Source organism: Oryzias latipes, chromosome 19 (genome assembly GCF_053564925.1).
Source record: "Oryzias latipes strain Hd-rR chromosome 19, Olatipes_Hd-rR_3.1".
Taxonomy (NCBI): Eukaryota; Metazoa; Chordata; class Actinopteri; order Beloniformes; family Adrianichthyidae; genus Oryzias; species Oryzias latipes.
Window position 1 is genome coordinate 24980175 of NC_136255.1, and position 17816 is coordinate 24997990.

The 17816-nt window shown below is 40.1% G+C and overlaps 2 protein-coding genes and 1 long non-coding RNA gene across 4 annotated transcripts in view; 1 reads left to right on the forward strand and 2 right to left on the reverse strand.

Moving 5' to 3' along the window:
* cpped1 (calcineurin-like phosphoesterase domain containing 1) overlaps nt 1-2937 on the reverse strand; it is a 41413-nt gene extending 38476 nt beyond the window's left edge. For both annotated transcript variants that reach the window (XR_013651417.1, XM_004080125.5), the window contains exon 1: nt 2592-2937. Coding sequence is in view for 1 of the 2 variants with exons in the window: in XM_004080125.5 (XP_004080173.1) it covers nt 2592-2655 (64 nt within the window). In the remaining variant the exon portion in view is untranslated. The remainder of the gene's footprint in view (nt 1-2591) is intronic.
* A 1611-nt stretch (nt 2938-4548) lies between these two features.
* shisa9a (shisa family member 9a) overlaps nt 4549-17816 on the forward strand; it is a 70733-nt gene continuing 57465 nt past the window's right edge. The window contains exons 1-2 of the mRNA XM_004080197.5: nt 4549-5979; nt 6382-6488. Coding sequence (XP_004080245.1) covers nt 5468-5979; nt 6382-6488 — 619 coding nt within the window. The 5' untranslated portion in view covers nt 4549-5467. The remainder of the gene's footprint in view (nt 5980-6381; nt 6489-17816) is intronic.
* The window catches only part of LOC144987758 (uncharacterized), a 148277-nt gene continuing 137348 nt past the window's right edge, over nt 6888-17816 (reverse strand). The window contains exon 4 of the long non-coding RNA XR_013651423.1: nt 6888-9048. This is a non-coding gene — a long non-coding RNA (uncharacterized LOC144987758). The remainder of the gene's footprint in view (nt 9049-17816) is intronic.

Sequence of the window (17816 nt, forward strand, 5' to 3'; positions counted from 1 at the left end):
AAAACACCAAAAACAACTGTTTATCGTTCTTGGATTGTCAAAACGGAGAAATCTTTTACCTCAACGGAGGTGGGAGTCATTTCCTGTCCAGTTCTGACATCTCTGTCCAAAACACCAGTGTCCTAATTACACCCACCACACCCCTGCAATGAACCAACAAGTGCCTATCCACTGGAACATCTCACTCAGATTTTTCTGATGAAGGAGGTCAAGGAGATCAGTGGGAGATTTTCCTGCTAAATCCTCTATGGCGTACATTACAGTCAGCTCTGTTTTTAACTGAGACAGATCGAAAGTGCTCCGTGGCTCTGTGGACTGGACAAGGCTGCATGTGGGAAATGTTTCCTGTAATCCTGAAACGTCTGTCCAATCAAAAGGTCTGAATACTGTGACAATGCCTAAGCCTGCTAGAAGGCCCTGGTGACAGCAACTAAAAATCTGATTGGTTATAAGAAATGAATGGCCGACATTAATTTTGCATTATAGGGCTTCAAAACTGATATTTAAGGTCTCTTTAGCTCTGACTCTGCCTGGCAACAAAGGACAGCTGAAATGTGATTGGTTAAATGCTCCAATATGAAAATACGTCCGTCTGGAAGCAGCATAACCATCATAATCACAACAAAAGGGAATGGACAGAACATTTGGAATGATTTAATGAGTATGCATGGACCAAATATTATTAAGACATGATTCAGATATTTTTTAGGCCTTCAGGGAAGGCCTTGAAGGCCCACCACTGGATGAATCACAAAGAAGTTAAGAGAGAGCAGTGGAAGCTAGACAAAGGTCAGAAGGAGCTTCATGGATGTAATGGAGGACACAGAAGAAACACATGGAGATTGGCTGTGGGGATCCCTAAAGAGAGCAGCTGAGAGAAAAAAAGATCAGACTCTTTTTTTATAATTCCATCTTCTTTTGCTTCCAAACCAAACGGCACACAGTAAAGATGTGTTAGCCTAAAAGCTTTAGGGATTAGGTGACATTATAGCATTAGTCTTTCAAGGCCTGCTGGATCGCTTCACGTACAAACCTCTGGATACCCGCTCTTCAAATCCCCACAACACTTCATTAAGATGAAAGGACGGCGATAAAAGACGGGAATTCAAGATCATAAAAAAAGGCTGGGGGGGGGGGGGGGGGCAGGTGAGTTATTTGCAGATTATCCTTAAAAAATGAAAGTAGAAAAATGGACGTTTACATAATCACGGCATTACGCAACCAAAAAGTCTTACAATCTAATCACTGTCAAATATTCATGAAAAGGCTCCAGCTTTTGCATGTTAAGGGAACACACACACACACTCAGAGTTTGGCAGATGGAAATAAAAAGAAAATCACATGCTCAACAGAAAAGAACCTCTATAAATTCGTATTTTTAAAATAGTCCGGCCGCCTGTAAACGGACAAAAGTGAAGAGCGGCTTTAAACGGCCTAAAGTTCTGGTTTCGGGAGGGCGAAGCGGCACTCGACTGTTACCGCTGAGATTTCCAGAACAAGTCCCCTCACTCACACCCAGCGGGGGGCCAGGAGCTTCTCAACACCCATTGTGCTTCATATGCTCCTCATGTATCGCTCCCCCAAATGACTAGGAGGAAAGTTGAGCAAAAAAGATATATCACTCCTGGGAGCAATTAATTAATAAAAAAAAAAAGCTTTACAAAAGCTCCTTTTCGGGAAATTGACATTTATAAAATTATGAGGGGAAAGGCATTCGTCTTTTAGGATTATCATCCTCATCTTGACTTTCAGCTCACCTCGCTGTGATTTTATTTAACAATTTCTTTGGAAATGCTCCCCTCCAGCATTTAAGAACTTTTCCTGGAAAAACGCGCAGAAATAAATCAGATAAAATCTATTGTTTCAGTCAAAAAAAGAAAAAGAGCACGAATCGGCAGATTAAAGTTTCTACATGGTCCTTACAGAGATTGAAAACACTACACTCAGTGTGAGAATCCTAATAAATGAATAGTAAGGATGTATGATAAATGTATAACATAAATGAGAGATGCACAATTAAATTATAAATAGATCTTAAAATAAATTAAAGTAGATATTTTGTGCTTTTTTTTGGTTCAGTTTTATGTTTTTGTTATACGCACGCGCTGCCTTACTGATACTGTCCAGTAGGAGGAGCTAAAAACCTTAACCTGACAATAGAAGTGTTTGACTTGATGAATTTCACCAACATAAGCTGCGCAAACTTAACCTAATTGTACGAAACTATTTTTAACAAACATAAAAGTACCTTACATTAAAGTTCCAGTTCGGAAGAAAAAAATACGAAAAGAATGATTGTTACAAGAAAAGTGTTTATTTTCATGACGTCACCGCGTTAATGATTAATCCTGTCGTCAAAGTGATTGTTTTGCATAGACTTACAAATACATTGAATAATATTAAGTATCACACAAACTGTCTTATTTTTTTAGATTTCGATTATTATTTTTTATTATTATTTTTTTTTGTTTTTTTAATAGACATCTCCACTGACAGCAACAACTTGTGTAACTGTAAACAAACACGGCGTTAGCCAAACAGCCAGGCTAGCTTAAGAGCTGAAAGTGCTAAAAGCTTCAAAAGTCGGTTACCTCGGGTCAGCCCGCTGAAGGTCCGCTGCTTTGCCCTGTGAAACATGTCCAAACTCTCGGCCATGGCGTTCAGAGCTGCCGCTGCGGGACTACAGGGCTCCCGTAGCGGTGTTAAGGCAGACCGGCGGTGCTGCTCCCGGACAGTCAGCTGCTAGTCATGACTGCCGACGATCGGCGATCGATTATTCAGCCTGGATTAGATTTAAATACGTGCTGACCTGCACTGTTTTACTGTCTCAAAGCAGGAAAACAATAAATATAAAAGTTTGTTACGTAAAAATGTGCTATTATGTTCGGTAACTATGGATTTATTTATTTATTTGACAATTTTTATGACAAGCGCAACAGTCACTTTTTTTGTTTTGTTTTGTTTTTAGATAAAACGTTTACAATTTTGTGTGCTCAAAAAAATCAGTTTTCACTTAAAACTGAAAAATGCACTTAGAATTCAAAAGTATGTGCAAACAAAACCATTTTCATTAAAAATTCTGCATACACATGTCACAAAAGCCACCCAATTACAGGTCACGGGGACACGAAGGTTGACGCTGATTGGTCAGAAATTCTTCCAATCAGATCGCAGTTTTCTTCGACCTGCATTTGGAAGAATTGGTTTGATTGCAACTATCTTTAAGTTTCAAGTTAATTTTATTCTGTATCAAGAGGAAACTCTTCTCGGCACATTTAAGACTGCTTCACCAAGTGATACTATGTTTTTTAAATAGGTAATCCTGAATCGTGGCTAATAAAAGATATGTCCCTAAAGTAATTAAAAAATATACAAACTAATTTACTAGCACAACACAACTGATTATTTCATTAAAAACTTGAAGCTTGAATGTCAAATGCGACTCTTAAAGACCCAAACGGCATTTTTGGGCTGTCTCCCGATATCTTAATGACCCCATTTCCGCCATACTTACGGCAACCGGACCTCGCCAACGATTTGCAAAAGCAGAAATCGGGTGGCAACAGCTAATCTTGATGATACTGCTGATGCCTCCCCATCGCGCAGTGGCAGTTGTATCCCTTGTGCTATCTTAGATGACCCCACCCTTTCATTGATGTGTTCTCCCTACCATGACAAAGGTGGATAAAGGTGGAAAGATTTCATGTAATCCATGGAGACCAGTGAAGATCACAAATCATTGAAGAAAAAAGGTTCAGAGCACTGTCTAGTGGGTCTAAATGACCCAACTCCCAATGTTAAAGTGCCTAGGATAGCACAAGGGTTACATGTGACCGTGGCATAAGCTCTTTTTCAAACAGCATGTTTTGCTCCTGATTCACAATGATTTAATCAAACATTCATTCATTCATTTTCTATACCGTTTTTCCCTTTCGGGGTCACGGGGCTGCCGGAGCCTATCCCGGCCACTTGTGGGCGAAGGCAGGGGACACCCTGGACAGGTCGCCAGTCTGTCGCAGAATCAAACAAATACTCAGGAATTTAAAAGTAGCCTTTATTTTCTTTAGATATGTCCACCGTTATCAGAAAGGTTTGGAAATGAAACAATTAAAAGCAGCATGGAGCGCCCCCTAAACACAAAAGTACCTTGGACAGAGGCTGTCAGCACCATGGAGAGCGCCCGATGCGTCACAATTTAAGAACTGAGTCAGTTTAGGTTTTAAAGGTGGTGAAATCCAATATACGTTTGTTCAGAGAGAAGTCAAAGAGAATTTCAGATAAAACTCGTTGCACCTGCTCTAAAGAAGAATTTCTCAGTGATGTTTAAGTTTTCATCACAAAATCAAAAACAGCACATGAATAAAATCATACAAGTTTTGTTTCATTTCTAATTCTTATTATCTAAATACTTTCACATTTCAAAAAACAGAACATTGGAATAAAGAAATATTATTAATCTGTTAAGAAATAATGTTTTTAATCAATTCAATACAAACAAACTAAGACAGAAGTTTATAGAAATAAAGGAATCTGTTAGAAAATGGGCAATTATTATGCTTTTTTATTTAATGAAGTCAACCAAACTCTTTAAAATGATGACAGACGGATGGTAGAAACTTTGTAAAACTGTCTTTTGATAGATCCACTTAGATTATTCACATCCACCAGACCTTTGCAGATCAGTCACCATCAACATGATGCGTCAGGCGGCTGGAAATCCTCGAGCTTCAAGTCTGACACCCGTGAAAGGGAAAAGAAAAGCTGTAAATCTGTCTAAGTCCTCGTGTTTTTCCTCCTCTTCCCTTATGTGGTAGGGGCTGTTTTCAAAATAGACCCCCACCCGCTCAAAGAAGACGTTGCCTGCAACACATTAAGATACTTGTGATTGTGGTATGAGTAATGGGAACGTCAACATTTTTTCTTTTATCCTAATATTTTGCAGTCCACCCCCTCCACACACACCCGCTCTCTCTCTCTCTCTCTCTTCGGTTTTTCTCCTCCTCTCCTTTTTATGCGCTTTACTCTCGCCCTCCCCCGGCTTTTCAGTTCGCTCACTGCGCTCTCATCTTCGGCTTGTGGCTTGTCTCTCTGCCTACTCCCGTGCGTAAGAGCGCACAGATGGACGCGGAAAGTGATGCTCTCCTGGAAACGCGGAGCCAGTAAAAGCCTCTCTGGAAGGACGTGTTGACGCGCGTCAGGAGGGGGGGGCACAGGAGGCATCAAGTCAAGTCCAGTCCACGGAGATTTTTTGGGTTGTCATGAATCTATTCTTCTCTTCTTATTATTGTGCTTATTTTCTTGTTTTGCATAATGACACGTCCGTAAAGATGCTCATCTTTGCGCGTGACGGTGAGCGGATTTCTGGGCGCGCGTTTCTGGACTTTTCCGCCTGTCATGAGCGTGCGCCTCTCCCCCTCTGTCCAAGTCTTTCCGTGTCCGCGTGAAGTCGAACGGAGGAGCGAGCACAATGAGAGGGAGATACTTTCTCCTGGGCTTTCTGCTGCTCAAACTTATGGCTCTCGTTTGCAAGGCTGACGGGGAGCCGGGACTTCTGGGGGGATTCGTCATGATCGCCACTTCCAACGGCTCCAGGGAGGAGAGCGTGTCTGAGGAGACCCCGCACACCGAGGACAACTGTCGGGGTTACTACGACGTGATGGGCCAGTGGGACCCGCCGTTCATCTGCAAAACGGGCAATTATCTGTACTGCTGCGGCACCTGTGGCTTCCGCTTCTGCTGCTCCTTCAAGCATTCGCGGCTGGACCAGAGCACCTGCAAGAATTACGACACCCCGCTGTGGATGAAGACCGGGCAGCCTCCCTTCAACAAAATGAAAAAGATTCGGGAAAACACCAAAGACAAGACGAACCTCATAGTTTACATCATCTGTGGAGTAGTGGCCATCATGGCTCTTGTGGGGATTTTCACCAAACTGGGCTTGGAAAAGGCGCACCGGCCCCAGAGAGAAAACATGTCCAGGTGAGTGCCAGCTTCCCCCCGTGCGCATGTTTACAAAGGAGGCGCGCTAGTAGCAGGAGCGCGCAGCTCATCCTCTCCTCTCTTGCCTAGCAGAGCTGCAAAACGAAGCAGCGTTTGCATTAAAACATTAGATTTAAAAAAAAACCTCGATATTGTTTCCAGGCAACCACCATGCTCTGGTTCTTAACAAACACTTGATCTACACGCTTTCCACTCCAGCTTATCCCTCCATCACAGTGCACGGCGCAGGCGCAGTTTGCGCGTGAGAAAGACTGGAGTGATTTCAGCGAGAACAGTCAGCTGCTCCGAAAAGACGCGCCAGTGCAGCACGACTGAATAATTCAATTAAGTGTGTTGTGCACGGCTCCTCACCCCTCTGTCCCCCTCCTCTCTTTCTGACAGGGCCGTAGCCAGTGTGCTGCAGGGCGGGTGTCCAGGTGAGCAGTACCGGGGGGAGGAGGCCCTCGGGATGCATTCTCAGCACTTTGTCTCCAGGGCTGCAAACATCCGTAAGTGTTCCTGCTGGACTTTTTGGACCTTCACAGGCTGATTCGGAGCAGTGTGGGAGGGGTGTGTCAGCACAAACAGAAGCTGCTTCCTGAGTTTGTCCAGGCTGGTGGGCCCCATCAAAGCCTCTGCAGAGGATTCAGGAATTTCAGACAGTTTTGGTCTTTTGCTTGTTGACACACACATCCATCCCCGCAGGCTGCTTCTGGTTTGTTTAAGCATCCTTTTCAGAACAAAAGACAATCTGTCCGTCTTTTCAAACCCAGCTTGGTCCATGCCCACATGATGGAATGGGAAGGAGGCAGAGGGGAGTGGGAGGGAGTTGGCGAGGAAGAGGTGGCGGGGATGTTTTTGCTTGCATGGGCTTGTGTTGATGTTATTTTTTTTTTTGGAGAGTGGGCTGAGGGGGGTAATATCACAAAGAAGCCGGTCTATTTCTGCTGTGTCCCGTGGGCTGCTGCAGCAGGAAGATCAAACAGATGAATGCACACACAATCGCACATATTTTCACGAATATGCACGGGCCAGCGCACGCACAAACAATGCAAACTGGAAATTTAGATGCCCTGAAAGTTGCATCATCAGCCATGTTTGTTTTCGCCAAAACAAATCATCATTAACAATGCCTCTATGTGGCCTCTGCTTCCATTTCAACAGAAATCCTCCCAGAAACAAACACATTTGCAGTTTTTGGTTGCTCTGTTGCACAAAGAAAATCAACAAATATGCACATTTTTGTTTTTATACCTTTATTTAATAAAAATACTGGAAACCATTTTTTTGTTTTTGCCTTAACATCAGTTTTTAGATTTAACTTGGAAACCACCCACACTGAATCAAAAACAGAATCTTCAGAAAATAAAAAGACTCGTTTAAAAAAAAGGTCTTATCCAATGAAAGTAATCATAATAAGAACGTTTTTCAATAGGTAAAAAAAAAAAATCGTAATAAATTTTGTTTTATCTCAGTTTTTTTTTCCTAAAAATGGCAATAAGTGACAATGAGACAATTTTCTCACCTTATTGGCAGACTTTTTGATTATTTTAAGACAATTTCACAAAATATTTTTGACTTAATTTTTAGGGAATCTGTTTTTGCAGTCCAGAAAGTGTCACCAAATGTGACCAGATTGTAAAAATATTGTATAATTTAATCCATACGAATACTCAAATTCGTGAAGAAAAATAACAAAAGAAACCAGAAGCAAGAGAAAAAAAGGACAAAAATATCTGTTAGTTCTTTATACTGCATTGAAGAGCCTTGAATGTTTTTTGTAACTCAACAGTATCAACTGACAGACTGTGGAAAGCACTAATAGAACAATGAAAAATCCTTAAGAAGCACAATTAAAAAAAGGATTTCTTACTTTGAAGACAAAACGTCTTTTACTTCACATTTTGTCAAACATTATGGGTTTTCAGGACTTTGCATTTTCTCTACTAAAAAGTTCACTAAATTACAGGTGGAAGCAAGCTTGAATTGTCCTTCAGCAGGCATGCTCAGGGACCCCCCCTGAGCATGCCTGCTGCATCATGTCATGCAAATGAATGCAGAAGCTTCTCTGTGACACGTTGGAATTAATTGGATTTCAGTTTTTGGTAAAACTGTAGTCGTACGTCTTTAGAAAATGTCTGTTTTTCTCATTTCCGGGGCTAAATGTTTGTTGCCATTTTAATGACTCCACATGTTAAGTCATTTTCCAGCCGTCATGTTTACTCGGCCCACACGGTCAACACAAACTCGAGTTTCATCCTGTGGGTCTTTTCAAACAGCAATCAGAGCTGCAGTAGGTGCAGGTTTTCTTGTTTGTTTTTTTAAGTAATGACAAAAGTCTGGCATTTTTTCTGGCTGAGCGCAGCATGCAAACGTCAATATTGATTGCAGTTACATTAGGAAATATCTAAAGTGATTTACGATAGCGTGAAATGTAATGAGGTACATGATAATGGCTCACAGGTGTTTCCATGGCGACAGCTCAGATGACCAAACAAAATCAGATGAATCCGATTTGACTATTTTCTTTGGTGTCTCTCCTGAAATCACTGTGAAACTTTGCATAGTTTGTAGAGGAAGTCTCCGTGTAGGGAAGGTGGGGAGCTATAAAACTAGCTTGTGAGTGTGAGATTACAGCCTCATGACAGCTCCTTTGGCTAACGACAGGGTGACATAACCCTCCTCAGCATTAGTGCAGCCACAGACAGTATTGCACTCATGGAGAGCACACATCCTTTGGAGGAGCTGGAACAAAAGCTCCTTTCCTTTTTTTCTCAACAGCAGGAAAAGAAATCAAAGAAATGACACGTCCAGCTGTCGCTGGCGTCCACTCAGGCCGCCTCGGTCCCATCGTTGTGGGGGAGTGGAGGTAGTAGCGTGACCTACTAGCAGAAGTGTCTATGACAACTATGAAACCAAATTTTTGTTTCCTCTTGTCTGGAGCATGCAGCCCTCTAATCCTCAGGTGTGCGAGTGCTCATGAGGAATGTTATTAACCTCAGGGACCCTCCAGGATCTTCAAGACGACCACCAGATTGCTTTCTCGGATCCCTCTGAGGAGGTTTGATGCTGCACGAGGGAAAAAAGAAACAAGGACTTAGGTGTGGATTGGCTGGACATGTTTGAAAGTGATTAGCACGAGAAGGTTAAAAAGGACAAAATGTCTTCTTAAAGACCCACTCCGATGAAAATTGTGTTTTTTTTGTGATGGTGAAGAAAATTAAGCTTTAAATTACATTTCTGGGTATTTCTTTATCATAAATTGTTGTGAATCAGGAGCAGACTAAAAAATTGGAGCTCGAAAAAGTCTGTAGGTGTGACATCAAAGCTTCTACGGCAAGCCACAAGCGCCATTTCGATGCATCCACTGGCAGACAAATGATCCATCTCTTGGATGGATTTGGACAAAAATGGCATAAAAACCACCGGAAACGCTTGAAAATAGATTAGGAGATGATCATAGTGGGTCTTTGAATAAAAAATGGTGGTAATGGAGAGGTGATAGTGGTGGAAATAGATTAAAGGAAGCTGGAATAGCAATGCAAAGCTATAAAGATGCTGTTTATTTGCATCCAGACTCTAAAAGTCACGATTCTCAGCTTTTTGATGCTGGAAAATCTTCTTTAGAGGGTCAGTGTATTGATTATGTTTTCCGGTCATATATTGCTGGATTCACTGGACTCGATTTGCATTAAAATTCCTTTATGTCAGCACATTTATCTGCTGCTTTATCGTTTTAAAACCTGAATCGCATGTTGATAAGACAACAAGAAGTCCTCCATTCTTAACCTCTGAGTGTCAATAATCCCTGATCTTTATCACGTGTACTGTCCAATGAGGATCAGCATCAATATATGGGAGAACGGCGTGTCTTTGGCGAGGAGGGGCTCCCGCCTCGAGGCCCCCACAACCTACTGCATATTTAAAATTAACGCTTGAGTCGCTTTGTGAACCCGAAAGCAGCCGTCCTGCACATTCCCCAGCTGGACAGGCTTTCACACTTTCATGTCTTCTGAAAAAAAACTTCACTTGTTTGAATCCTTAAGAGGCTGAAAATCCGCCGTCTCTTCACTTTCAGCTTCAAAGACGGGAGGAGGCAAAGACAATAGGGGCAGAAAAGGAGGGGGCGGGGTAATACATAGAGAGGGTTCAGATGATTTGACTGCCGTCGTCTAGACTGTTGACCGCATGAGCGCTTGAAGGACAGAGCTTAGCCTTCATACCACACTATTGAAAAAACAAAACGTCACCAAAGTTTGAAACAACGTTTTTACCCCCGCAAAAACCAGGAGCCGTCTGAAGCTTAACTGACGTCAATTTAGTCAACTCCTTTACTAAATGAACAATTTGTGTTTGAAATTTGAGACCAATATTTCCCTAATTCACACCTTGGGTGTCACATTAAACGGCGCTGCTGTGCAGCCCAGTTAGTTTTCATCACTTTGCTTGGTATTCACGACTCACTTCAGCAGTTGCAGCATTAATTACCTCCTCAGTTGTTGTAATCTTCAGCTCAACACTCAGACGTGGAAAAAGGGGATGAATTTTTGAAAGGTAATTGCTACAGAAATATGAGAGAACCTGTGCCGTGTGCAAAATCCGCCTCGTTACTTTGTGTAAGAGGGTACTACGCAAAAGAGAATTAAAGGTGTGTGAATGACTGAATGTCTTTTTACGTGGAGCCTGTCAGAAGAAGTCGCACATGTCTTTGCTTAAAAGTAGGCGACTCCGTGACCTTGTCTTCCTGGCTGTCATTTGAGCCTTCAGCCCGTCACATCTGATTGCAGAGTGTCAGGGCGGAGAGAGGGGCTGCAGCTTGTGAACATGCACTCGGGCTGAAAAAAAATCAAGAAAAGAGGGTCTGTGAAAGAGAAAATGACAGAGCTGTAGGTAGTTTATCTGGGAGGATTCACTGCAGCTTCATTTGAAGATGGAACTCTGTGTTCAAACAAGACGGATTCCTTTCCTGCTTTTTATGTCGTCTTTTAAGGCTGAGCTTGACCTGGAACGGTTTTTATAATTTAATTTATAGAGCTTGAATGAATTAACCAGCCAGATTCTTTACCAGCTTGGAGGGCATAGCAGTGAAGTGAATTTTGTAGTCTGGTCTCTTGAATTGCTTTACTGGAATAATGAAGGAATTTGCCTTAAACGATTAAAGTAATGGTGACACAATCCCTCCATCGCTTTCCGTTTCAGAAATCTTGAGCAGTAATGCATGTTTGAGGTCTAAATAAAGCAAGGTAAACCTTGAAGGTGACCAGAAAGACCACTTTTCATGTTCTTATAGCTTTGTTTTGTGGGTCAGCATAACAATTTTCGTTGATCTTTTAAGAAATTCTTTTTGTTGCTGTTGTTGAAAGAAGATTTGATAACTTGTCATGGATTAAAGGTCAAATGGTCAGCTAAGAGCCCCTTCAGGACTGTAACATTGTTAAGATGAAAGGATAGAGCGCAGTGTCATCTTAAATAAGTGAATGTAAACTAGAGGATAACTTGGTTTGAAAAGTTTAAATAAACAAAGAGCTTTTCTTCTGGAATACTCTACTAGAAATAATATAAAATAGAAAATTTTCCATTTGTTTTGATACTAATAAAATAGTCTCCTGTAAGATTTGACCAAAGCTGTAAGGTGGATTGCCAGGAATGCTGGAGATTTTGAACTGGTAGATTTATAGCCATTCACCGCAAAGTTTTGACAACTCTTTATGAAGACAAACAATATTTAAGATAAATAAAACATGTCTGAAACAAGAAATGAATATAACAACTGCGCAGCTGCTATGTATGAGCAACTGATACTGTATTTACACTCTATGAAAAGCATCTGAGCTGCGTCACACCGAACAAAACTAAACCAAAAGTAAGTTTCTGCATTATCTTCTCCATTCATTCTCCATTCCAATCATCTAAACCAGTGTTTTTCACACCATCGTGAGCATCTCCCATGGCTTACTGGTGTGCCATGAGAGATGGTCAGGTGTGCCGTGGGAAATTGCCCTCATTAACTGATCTAAAAACATTTCCCATCTCCAGGATTTCAGCTCTGTGTTCATCCAAACAGGCCCTGATAAAACACTGAGGAGTTAGGAATATAAAAGATCGTAAAAGACCTTTTTTTCTGATTGTTTGATTCTATTAAAGACATTTTGATAAGATGACTGTACCGCGATTTAGCCGCAGCTTCAGCTCTGTTTTTGGAAAAGTTCCGCCCCTTTAACTGTCTCCACCAATCATTCTTGGAGGCTCAATCACACGTCATCAGTCTGACCAATCAGAAGTGGTTCAAGTCTTCACTTAGTTACGATTCTGCTCATAAAGTTTCTCAGTTCCAACAAAAATACCAGCTAAATCTCGTCTTTAGCGGTGTAGCTTTCCACAGAATCCGTTATCAGACCGTGGAACAAGTGAACAAAACCATGAAGCTCAGAGACGCTAGTCTGTCTGCGTTCTGCGGCTGTTTGCACTACATTTCCCATGATGCATAGGGATAAAGTGACAGTGTCTGCGTAAAATGAGTCTTCTCTGTTAAACTTCTTGAAACCACGACGAGCACACATCAAACAGTTTTTAAATCTTCTTGATGAAATCAGAGGTAAACAGTTTAGTTCTCCAAACATCCCAGAGTTTGGTCCAAGTCATCTTTCGAAATGAAACACTTTTCTAATAACGTCTGGGTTATTTTATATGTTAAACTTAAGAAGAAGTAATAACAACATTTAAGAAACAGGATGAAGGTGAAGTGGCCAGCAGACACAATTAAACTAAATTCAAACAATGCAATCATCTAAAAAGAACTAAAACATTTTTGTTAAAGTTTTCAAAGAGTTCATCTTTGATTAAGACAAAAGAAAAACTAATAAAACTTCAACATGTTCACTTTTAGTGTAGCTACAGAAAACGTAAATATAATTTTAGTCTTTTTGTGTAAAATGTATCAAACATATTGCGATCATATAATTGTTCAAAAAATTACAGTTGGCTTTGCACTAACATTAAAATAAATATAAATAAATAAATAAATCACAATTTAGAAAGAGTATATTTGATTTTTTATCAGGTTACATAAAATTGCATGTTAATAAACTGAAGGGAAAAACAACTACCAGGGTAAAATTTCCAATAATTTAGTTGAAAGTTATCACAGAAAACTAACTTAACTTTTATTAGATCTTTAAGAAAAAACAGCTGCACCTTCCAGCTTTTTCTGCCACAATTATCACAAAAATGCATGTGAGACTGTGGAGGGACTGTATATTAATACAGACTGAGTTTCTCATTTAATTTTTGGATGCTGGTGATTTTTGTCAAGGAGAAAAATTGCCTTGGCTCAAAAAAGGTTAAACAACACAGATCTAAATGGTCTGCAGAATCTACTCAAAACTAATTAGAAGAATTTGAAATGGACCAGGTGGTTGAGTTAAAGTGGCTAATCCAATTATAGCCCAGTTCTTTTAGTCAGATTAGATTATGCTAAGAGTTAGATTAGACGACAGAAAGATTCTAGATGTCAACACTGACAGCAAACAGAGGCTCGGAAATGCAGAATTCTGAGCCCAGTTTGGTGGTTTTGTGGCAAATTAAGTAAAACACAATTATCTTTTTATTGAAGCCTTCCATTTGAAGCCAAATTTGGGCAAGAAAAACTGCTAATTGGATCATGTTTGGGGCTTTGGTATCAAGGGAACCTTCTTTTAGAGATGCGATGGGGCTCAGTGGCAATGATTTGACAAAGGATCCAGACAGAAAGCATATTTTGACATGATACTCCAGAACCTGAAAAGGCTGCAGTTTCAGGAAATAATCGCTTCAGCTTTGAAGTTCTGTTTAAATATCACCAAAGTAGCAGGGACTGCATGAGACAATAATAGAGCCAGTCTCTCCATGCCTGTCAAAAAGAACAAAAGAAAAAGTCACTCAGTAGCAAAATGAATAAGTTATCAAGTCACCAAAAGGAAAATTGCCGTCATTGTTGGCGGATTTTATGTGTACTTCTGTACTCAATGTGATGAAAAAATGCATTTAAGTGACTTAAGGCCAGATGCAAAAATAATGTGGACAGACATTAAAGTCACACCATTCGTTTAGCATTTATTCTGATAAAAGGACACAGATTTAAGAACAAAAAAAGCAGCAAAAAATAGCTTTAAAAATATCTGTGGCATAAAAATGTCTGAAAAAATAAATATAAAATTTTGTCTTAACCTGTGATGATTCATCATTAGTTTCAGTCCAGCTAAATGGAGACTAAAAGAAAAGCAGCTTGTAAAGAAAAAAAGCTCTATTATTCAGACTAATATGTGACATTCATATTTAAATGATAAAAATAAACAAGTTAAGTAAATAGACACCACAAAAAAATCTGATTAAAGATCAACAACACTTAGAAATATACCGGTAAGTTAAGAGAACAAACTTAAAGATGGCTTGAAACAAAAACGAAAACAGAAAAAGTATAAAACCTAAAAATCCGGGTAAAAAAGAGTACATTAAAAAAAATCCTAAACAAGGATAAAAAAAGGCTAATTTTGGGGGTTTAATGTTTGATTTGTTTAATTTTTAATTTAATATCTTCACGTAGAACAGAAAAACAGCTAAATACATTTTTAGAAAGCAAAATGCACATGTAAATGTGTTAACACCTCATAATGTGAAAATCTCTCTAATAGTTATTTTTGTCCCGTCTCTGTTTTCGTTTTTGTACTTTTCATAACAGCTCAGAAAATCTGCTCTCCTCTGCACCAGCAATGTAAATTTGATGGATTTGTAATCTGCGTTTGATGATGAACTGTAAACAAACTGCAGGTCCACCAACAGAAATGTGTAATTAAAACAAAGCAGCGCAAGGGACAGTGGTGGGAGCTGACCATGGTGCTGAAGCAAAGTGATTTCTGCTCAGCGCTTAGTGTCAAAGTGAAGAAATTCAATGAACCAAGGGTCTACGTGTCGCGGAGCTCCCCAGTTGCTGCTCCGACCGATCGTGCGTTGATGTTGCCAGAGGCTTAGTATGACTTATAACCTAATGTAGCCAATCACAATCAAGAAATCACACTCACTGTTTTTAAAGTGCCGGAGGCAGTTTTTTAATGATTTTACGACAGGAGCTTGTGGCCGGACATATTTTGACAAGGCACGCATTTGGCCCACGGGCCGGACGATGGACATGCCTGCTCTAAGACAAACGTTTTTCATGCTTTATGCTGCAGCCTTTAGTACTACTGCAGGGAAACAGGAAAACTATTGTAAGTAAGTGAAATAGTTCTGTTAAAAACTTAATGCTGACCCGAAAGAGGTTTTATGTTATAATGATATTCACACAATAAATACTAAGAAAAACTATCGAATTAGTTAAAAACATTTAAGGTAAGTTTAACAAAAAAAAGACTAGTCCACTAATGGAGCATTAAAAATCAAGCAATAGGACAAAATCATTCCTAAACACAAATATATCATTCCAATTTCAAATATTAAGCCATATATTGTTAAGAAAATAAAAGAAAGAAGATTAAGATTTTTGCTTTAGACTTTTTCTGTACATAACTGTTAATTTCTAAGTGAACAAAGGAAACTCCTGCATTGAAACTACTAAAGATTTTGACCCAGTTAGCAAGAGGAAAGTAGATTTTAGCATCAAAGATACAATAAATGACTTTAAATGGAAGTAAATCAATCTTTTTATGATTTTAATACAACTTAACAGCGTTTATAAACATCAAAATATGTTTTTTACTTGACTGTAAAAAAACTGAATTGAAAATAAATTAAATTGATCAAAGCAAAGAAGGCTAAAAGTTGATGTTTTAAGGTGGCCTGGTTTCCAAATTTCAAAATAAATTGATGTTTAAATAAATAATACAATTAAAACAGATACATATTTTTGTGGAAAATAATGCCAAAACAGAAACTTTATTCATTTTTGACTTTGAAGACCTTTTATTGTGACAGGAATATGCAGTAGGTTCCTAAAAAAGACTTTTAATCCTTTTTTTTATAATTTTAATCAGGAAAGCGTTGATTTTTTACAGTGAGTATTAGTTATACAAGAGCTGCACACTTGTGTGACTTTGCAAATCTGCTGAAAAATAGTTTTATTCCTAAATAAATACTCTAATTTCATGCATCTGCTTCCTGAAAATAATCATGACGGTCTGAATTATATGGGGTTCAGTTGGTTTAAAACCCCTTTCATCTCCCTCAGTCATTTAGTCTCCCAAAAGGCTTGAAATCTGGTTTCAGGGAGCAGCAACGCGAGGAGCGCAAGTCCAAAGCAAGAGGCTGAGAAAGTACTGAAGAGTCTCCTCCTTTTCTCCAGAGCCTCGTTCCTGCGCTGCTTCTGCCTACATCTCATAATGCGTGGCCCCTGTGCAGCCCTGGGACAGCATCAGACTGCTGCTGATTAGGGCTGTGGGGCCGCGGAGCCAGCCAGCCAGCACTGTAACAGTAGCTCAGCTGAGTCACAGAGGAATTCTAGCCAAGGAGAAGTCAACACAGCCTTGGGAGAGGAGAAGACGAGGGGGATTTAGACGAAAAGAAAGACGGCGAGAAGAGAAACCTCTTTTCTTGAGTTTAGCAGGGAGCGCGGGTTAACCAAAAACGCTCTTCAGTCACCGAAATGTTTTTCCGTCTGCACTTTTTGTCTTGTTTTAATTTAAGGTCCTACCTTATATGGGCGAAAAATGGGCAAACCTGTATGGGGCACGTTTGTTGTAGACCACTTGGTGAGCCCATCCTCGCACAAAACCCTAAAATACACCGTACGGGTCAACCCCAGTATGTGCATGACTGTTGTATTTGTTACGTATTTATTACAAATTTTATTTTATATTATATTTTTTATCATATTTTAGAGACTGAATGGATGATGCACTGTTGCACTTGAGACAATGACAGTAATAACTATCTATCATGTGACTGAAGCTATGTATACACCAACGTTTACCCCATGGTGTTCACACTAGACAAGCAGGAAGGGGCTTCTTCTTTTCCCTTTCTCTACGGTTAACCAGCACCTACAGTTAGAAGAGGCTTGGTCTGAAATGTCAAAGCGGTACAAATCTCGAGATTTGGTCACGAAACAGAAACAGTTGGGTTAATTGCTGGCATCCTTGCGGACATCATGTCAGGAGAGTGGCCTTGGTTTAATCTTTATGTGAGCACAGATGTCGTTAGGCTCGTCGCCGCGTCTGGGTTCACCACTTTAGCCAATTCCAAATCTGAGTCCTTGATTGGTCAATGTTTGACCTGATTTAACTGACAATGTTCAAATCATCACGCGTTTTGTATGTAGAGCCCTAAAACGGAAATTTAAAAAGTTGTGTAGCTCAAAACACACGTTTTGTCTGTGGGCGTTTACAGAGATTTTTATGTAGCAAGAGGCCGCTAGAACGCACATCTCTGAGGGGGTGTGAACGTAGCTTAACCCTTGTGCTATCCGAGGCCCTTTAACATTGGGAGTTGGGTCATCCAGACCCACTAGACAGTGCTCTGAACCTTTTTTCTTCAATGATTTGTGATCTTCACTGGTGTCCATGGATTACATGAATTCTTTCCACCTTTATCCACCTTTGTCATGGTAGGGAGAACACGTCAATGGAAGGGGGGGGGGGGGTAATCTAAGACAGCACAAGGGTTACGGCTGAAATAGTCTATGTTCTTTCTCCTTTGGTGTTCTTTGTCGCACATAGCAGTTACAGTGACGTACGTGACAAATGGACTTCTGGCTATGTGTGTGATGAGAGCAGAATACAGTGGCGGCCCTCTACACTCAGACGTGTCTCTGAGTTTTCTTTACTTTATGTACAAAACATCAAAGACAATGCTTGGAGTTTGATGGACCG